The sequence below is a fragment of the Aptenodytes forsteri genome, unplaced genomic scaffold, assembly GCF_000699145.1.
Source record: "Aptenodytes forsteri isolate BGI_AS27 unplaced genomic scaffold, ASM69914v1 Scaffold257, whole genome shotgun sequence".
NCBI lineage: Eukaryota > Metazoa > Chordata > Aves > Sphenisciformes > Spheniscidae > Aptenodytes > Aptenodytes forsteri.
Window position 1 is genome coordinate 4,342,916 of NW_008795194.1, and position 6,000 is coordinate 4,348,915.

Sequence of the window (6,000 nt, forward strand, 5' to 3'; positions counted from 1 at the left end):
GATATTACAGTGAACAATATGGTACCTTTTGCAGGTGGAACTTCTACTTTAGGAACATGTGGTATTTTTTCTTCTGGAGCTGGTTTCTTAGGTACTTCTGGCACTTCAGAGATATGAATTATAATAATATTAAGTAACTAAAATTACAGGTGTTTTAAGACTGCATCTATCAGTTATCCACAAAACTGACACAAAAGATACCTAGCTAATGTAACTGAAGTACAACTAAAACCAGATTCACTTAAAAATCAAAATCAAAATTGGACATAACCAAGATGCTTAAGATAACTAGATAAGAATGTTATTTATTTAAGTGTACCTTTAGGTGGTAGAGCTTCCTCTCTTTTTGGAACAGCAATTTTTTTCTCTGGGGGAGCTCTCTTAGTCACCTCTGGCACTTAAAAAAGATAAAATGTAAGATAACTGAATTCTATATCTCAAAGATTTATTGGAGTATTATAGAATTTCATTAATCCATTTATAAGAATATCAAGACACACCACATAACACATTTATACACTTAACACAGAAAGGTATGAGACAAGAGCAACATATATTTGAAAAAAAAATAAAAATCAAACCAGTCTCTGGAAGCCTATCAAGTACTTTAAGACTGATTTCTCAACTGAAGAAAGAGCTGCTCAGGTATGTTACGTGGCCTTAAAAACTGATAAATATGCACAGAGAACTATACATAAAAAATCAATTTCTAACACAAACATGTTTATGTACAGGCTAACAACAACAAAAAAATATTAAAAAGATATTCAACAGGTACATGTAAACTCCATCACTAAGTATACCTTTAGCATGTGGAGGTTCTTCTTTGGGAACAGGAATGTGTACTTTTTCTTCAGGCACAGGTTTTTTAGGCACTTCAGGAACTTTAAAGGTATTAAAATTTGTTTAAGTAATCTTTCTAAGGCTTTTGAGTTTGTCTTAGATGAGAATAGACATACAACATAACATATTTATCACATGCTTATATTGAGAAGTGAATAGTAGTTGGGAAAACAGCACAATAGTACAGGACTGGTTAAAGCCCACATTCAAAAGATGCTGTACCTTTTGCTGGGGGAGCCACCTCCTTTTTAGCAACAGCAACTTTCTTTTCTGGAACAGATTTCTTAGGGACTTCAGGCACTTTGGAAAACATTGTCAAAGTGAGAGCTTTAGTTTTTGGACCACTTATCCAGATTTCAGTAATCCAAGATTGCTTTACAGAACATACTGTCTGGACTAGGAGCTGAGCACTGCAACACAATACAATGTACAACCTTTTGGACATACAGTGGACTATATGGGAAAGATACTATGATACAGTATAAAATTCCAATGTTAACATTTCTGCACTATCACCTTTCATGGAACTCTATTGAAAGTAAAAACACCCTACCCTTGTCTGCAAAAGCCACACAACCTAAATACAAACAACAAGCACAAGATTGTTAGGAAAGAGAAGGGCCAAAGCTGAGACAAATGCAAGCTGTAAGCTAAGTTATAGCACAAATGAAAAAGTGAAAGTATGGAGATAATGCAAAATCAAATAATGCACATGGAGATAATGCAAAACCAAAGCCACATAGAGAGTAAATTCATAAATATATTCAAGAAAACATGAAAAATTATATAATGAAAGACAGTTTGGGGGGTGTGTGTGTGTGTTTGTTTTTTACTAGGGCAGTAGAAATACCTTTAGCTGGTGGAGCTTCTTTTTTAGGGACAGGAACAGGCTTTCTTTCTTCTGGAACACGCCTCTTTGGTATCTCAGGCACTTTAAAGAGATAGGTGATGAACACTTAGGAGACAGTAAAAATATTTGGTGAACCACAGTAGGCTACTTTCATCATACTGGATAAGCAAACACTATATGTCAAAAAAAATGCTGTTTTATCAAACAGCTACAATATGCTCATCTCAAAAAAGTTATTCAAAGAATTATTTAAAGCAGTGATGAAGAAGAATTAGATTTAGAAATGCAGTAGGGCTTGACCTTTTGAGAGTAGAGCCATAGAGAGATGGAAAGATCTCAGTTCTGATATGCTATCCTTTGGTAAACAGTAGTACAGGCAGATAATGTGAAAGTTCAGAAAAATGGAGCGCATGATGATACAAAGATTTTATTCACCTTCAACGTGAGGGATCTCTAGTTCTGTAGAAATGACTTCTTCTTCCTCCTCCTCCTCTTCGACTTCCTTATGTGCTACAATAGGAATTTTAAAGATATTAAATTTGGAGATAGGAAATATCAATGTTTGTAGTAAATCTGAAAATCTTTTAAGAAGATACGATACGTGTCCAGTACACAAAGGTCACTGAAACACATATGTTAATATGTAAAAAACTTTCATCCAGCAAACCAACAGCATGTGCAAATCTCACAATGAGTTTTGATTAACTACAGATTCAAATTGTTTTAAAAATCTTAAATATTGATTAGCCTCTCATTCTTAATCAATCTACCTTCAGTTGGGTAAACAGCTTCAAAGAATCTTTCTTCAACTGTTTTCGCATGCTCTGTTGGCTCTTCAAAGAAAAGCATTTAAACAATGTTAAGATAAAAGAGTTGAAATATTGACATCTATTAATCTAAAGAACACTGAGGCTACATAACACAATGAACAAAAGGAAGCAATGCATATTGAAAGACAAATATATGATGTGTCTAAATATGTAATTTACCATACATAAAAATAGATTAAAAGAAGATCTACTAGGATTGAAAGATTGTTTTGATTTGGGTGCACAGATTTTTGGTTTTGTACATACCTGTGACATATGAATACTCTTCTTCTCTGTGGACAGAAACCGACATCTTTTCTTCTGAAACAGTCCATGTTTCTACTGTCGGTACTTTAAAGACAGGATTTTGTTTTAGTATTTTATATTCTAGATCCACATTAGGGGTAGTCAGCATGTGAGTTCTTATAAAATCTATATCTGTTTTGCACATTTAAGTCTTAGACATATTTAGACAGTCAGTATTCATATTCTAAAATACTGAACACAAAACAAGCATACAAGTATAATATTTAGTATCTGTTAAAGACTAAAGACACAGACACTTTTGACCCAAAAATTTAAAATAAATGCATGCACAGGCTTTTGGAAATAGTATATCAGAAGAATTCCAAAGGCGGTTCTTCAAAGAAATTTTGGGGCACTGGGCCATTATTATGTAAGCATAGACCAGCAGGCAGAATAGATGAAGAAAAAGCTAAATCACACTGCAATATCCTGTAGAATGTTTAAACAAGAATCAAAAGGCTAGCCACAAACCAGTTAAAAACAGACTTTATGAAAGATAAAGCATGGTACACATACTATTTAAACACTGAGAGTAGTCACAGCATGACTAGTACAATAGATCCAGGTACATACACACAGGCCCACATATTCACAAGAAACACAAGAACACACAAGATGCTGGAAAAAATGTAAACTGTAATTGAAAGATGCTGATCTGTACCTTCCTTTTTCATAACTTTTTCCTCAATGATCACTGGTGTAGGTTTTGGTGGTGGAACTTTCTTGGTAACTGTTGGCATTAAAATTTTGTTACTCAGTCATATATTTAGCAAAGAGATCAAAGTAAGTCTACAGCTATCTAGCAATGATGTTGAAAAAACAAATATAATCTAACTCAGTAGCTAAGTCAGGCTCCTTGGAACCACGCAAAGCAACAGAAGGAATGTGTTTGCTTCTTTTTCTTGGTATCTTCTAAAGGGGCTGGCTAACTCAGGTCATATCCTGATATATATTGAATTGCAGCCAACAGACTCCTGCTGCAGAATGGGAAATGCTATACAAGAGGAGGTGGTTCGCAAGACAGTAAGGATGCATCTTTATTTCAGAACTGAACAATTAACCAAGACATTCTGGTAGACAGGTCAAGATGGAAATCTGAGGAAGATGGGGATTTCACATCTTCAGCTTAGAGTGAAACTTACCGTTTCACCCAGTGCAATTTTACACTCACTTCCTTTCTTAAAGCATTGGTAGTTAGCATCTGCATTTAGTATTTTCCCCTAAAAAGCTTTTCATCTTCCCTTTATAAAATTCAGCAGAAGCTTTTATTAGATGTTTGAAAGACTGAGAAATTGATCAGACCCATGTTAAATGAAGACACAGCATATGCAGATCAGCTAAGTAACAACAGCAACTACTTTCATGTAAAGATGACATTAAGGTAATTAAACAGTAGTTACCCTCAGCCCGTTTGACCTTTTCTTCTGCAACCTTCTGAGTGGCTATCTCCACTTTTTCATCAACAGGTTTCTTGACAACTGTAAGTGATGATATATTTATATCATCATATATTTATATATTAAGATATATTTATTGTTTAAATCATCTTGCAAATTATTTTCTGGACACAAACCAGGTAGAACTGGCTATTTTCTTGTTTAGGATGTAATAAAACTTGCGCATCCTGTGCGCTGTTCAGCGCATTATTCTCTGGTGGTGAACAGTGGTGGTAACACTTGTGAAACAGGTGATCAGGCCCACCCTCCCCTGAGAGATACACAGTGATCTAAATGGAGGTTACTTCTCAGAAGTGCAGCGTTCACTGGTTCAAAAACATTACCCATTCCCAAGGCTAATACACAGTGAGAAGGAAAGATAACTGAAGCTCAGTTTGATTTTGCCAGCAATTCTTGGTTTGCTTCAACCACCATTGCCACTATTCTCTCTCTCCTCGAAAATATGAGGTGGGAGAAGAGGAAGGGTTGCCATGAGCCTTGCTCATGTCACTGTCCAACATGAAGAGAATTTTCTCTTTTTCAAGGAAATGTGAATAACCACCATAGTTCAGCTTGAAGGAGGTGCATGAGAGATCTTAATCTGCACGTTCCTGTTAGTTTTGCAGGAAAGTCATACCTTTACGAACTGTTACTTCTTTCTTTTCCTTCTTTTCAGCTGTAATCGCTGGTGGTTTTCGCTCAGGCACAGGCTTCTTAGGAACTTCAACCACTTTAAAAATAATAACATCGCTTACTGATGAAAAATGCATTGTCTAAAAGCTTGATACACAGAAAAGTTATTAGTTATACCATTGTAAGTTTATGAAGTTGAAAAACACACACAGAGTTTTGGAGATCCAATTGTTGCAGTAAAATTTTCTGCTTATTTCCAAGTTTGATGGTTTCTCATCAGAGCCAAATTCTGTTCCTAGAGGCATACAGGTTACTACTACCCAAGACAGTTAAAGCATGCAAGGAATTGCAAAACACAGCTATTAACATCAAGCAATTAATGTGTGAAACATTTAACCTAAATCAAGTTTATCTAGAATACATGAAAATGGTAGAAGAAATATCCAAAACAACTAAAATTGACACATATCCTTACAGACTACTAACTCGTATTAGGTTTTAAAGATGTCCCAATCTGCAAAGTCCATTGGCAACCACATTATAGTATATCAATTTCTATCTGCATCTATACCTCGCCATACTAGAGTCCTTGTCTTGTCGTCAAGTGCCAGTTAAAACTTGGCAGCATATCAAAGTTCAAGTTATTGTAACAAAAAAAAAAATCCGAAAAATGCTGCCTGGCTCAAAATTTTTGGACCTTAATAATAAATACGAGAAAAGAGAAGAAATAAAATGGTATGATAGTTAAAATACCTTCTTCATGAATGACTCGTTTTTCTTCATAAGTCACTTCTCTTTTCTCATAAGCTTCTTCCCATTCCTCTTCCCCTTCATCATAGCCTTCTTCCTTGACATAATAGTCATGGTCTTCTCCATAATCTTCTTCCCATTCTTCATAAATTTCTTTGGGCTCTTCATATATTTCCTTCTTTTCTTCATGTATCTCTTCTCTCCTTGCCATGGATGTTATTTTTATTTCTTTGGGCTTCTCTGGCAGTACCTCAGGAACTTGAAAAAAAATAATTAAATAGATTATTCATATCATAGCCTGGAATTTGCAAGGTGTATTGGATGTTCACCATTAATGAAATGATTTCACCTTCACAGACGGTTTAAAGAAGTG

The 6,000-nt window shown here is 35.0% G+C and overlaps 1 protein-coding gene across 1 annotated transcript in view; it reads right to left on the minus strand.

The window, feature by feature from the left end:
* TTN (titin) overlaps nt 1-6,000 on the minus strand; it is a 257,627-nt gene that overhangs the window by 157,568 nt on the left and 94,059 nt on the right. The window contains exons 108-118 of the mRNA XM_019471879.1: nt 5,631-5,885; nt 4,882-4,974; nt 4,209-4,286; nt 3,470-3,538; nt 2,770-2,853; nt 2,464-2,526; nt 2,129-2,203; nt 1,694-1,774; nt 1,066-1,143; nt 320-397; nt 26-103 (exon numbers count right to left, since the gene is read on the minus strand). Coding sequence (XP_019327424.1) covers nt 26-103; nt 320-397; nt 1,066-1,143; nt 1,694-1,774; nt 2,129-2,203; nt 2,464-2,526; nt 2,770-2,853; nt 3,470-3,538; nt 4,209-4,286; nt 4,882-4,974; nt 5,631-5,885 — 1,032 coding nt within the window. The remainder of the gene's footprint in view (nt 1-25; nt 104-319; nt 398-1,065; nt 1,144-1,693; nt 1,775-2,128; nt 2,204-2,463; nt 2,527-2,769; nt 2,854-3,469; nt 3,539-4,208; nt 4,287-4,881; nt 4,975-5,630; nt 5,886-6,000) is intronic.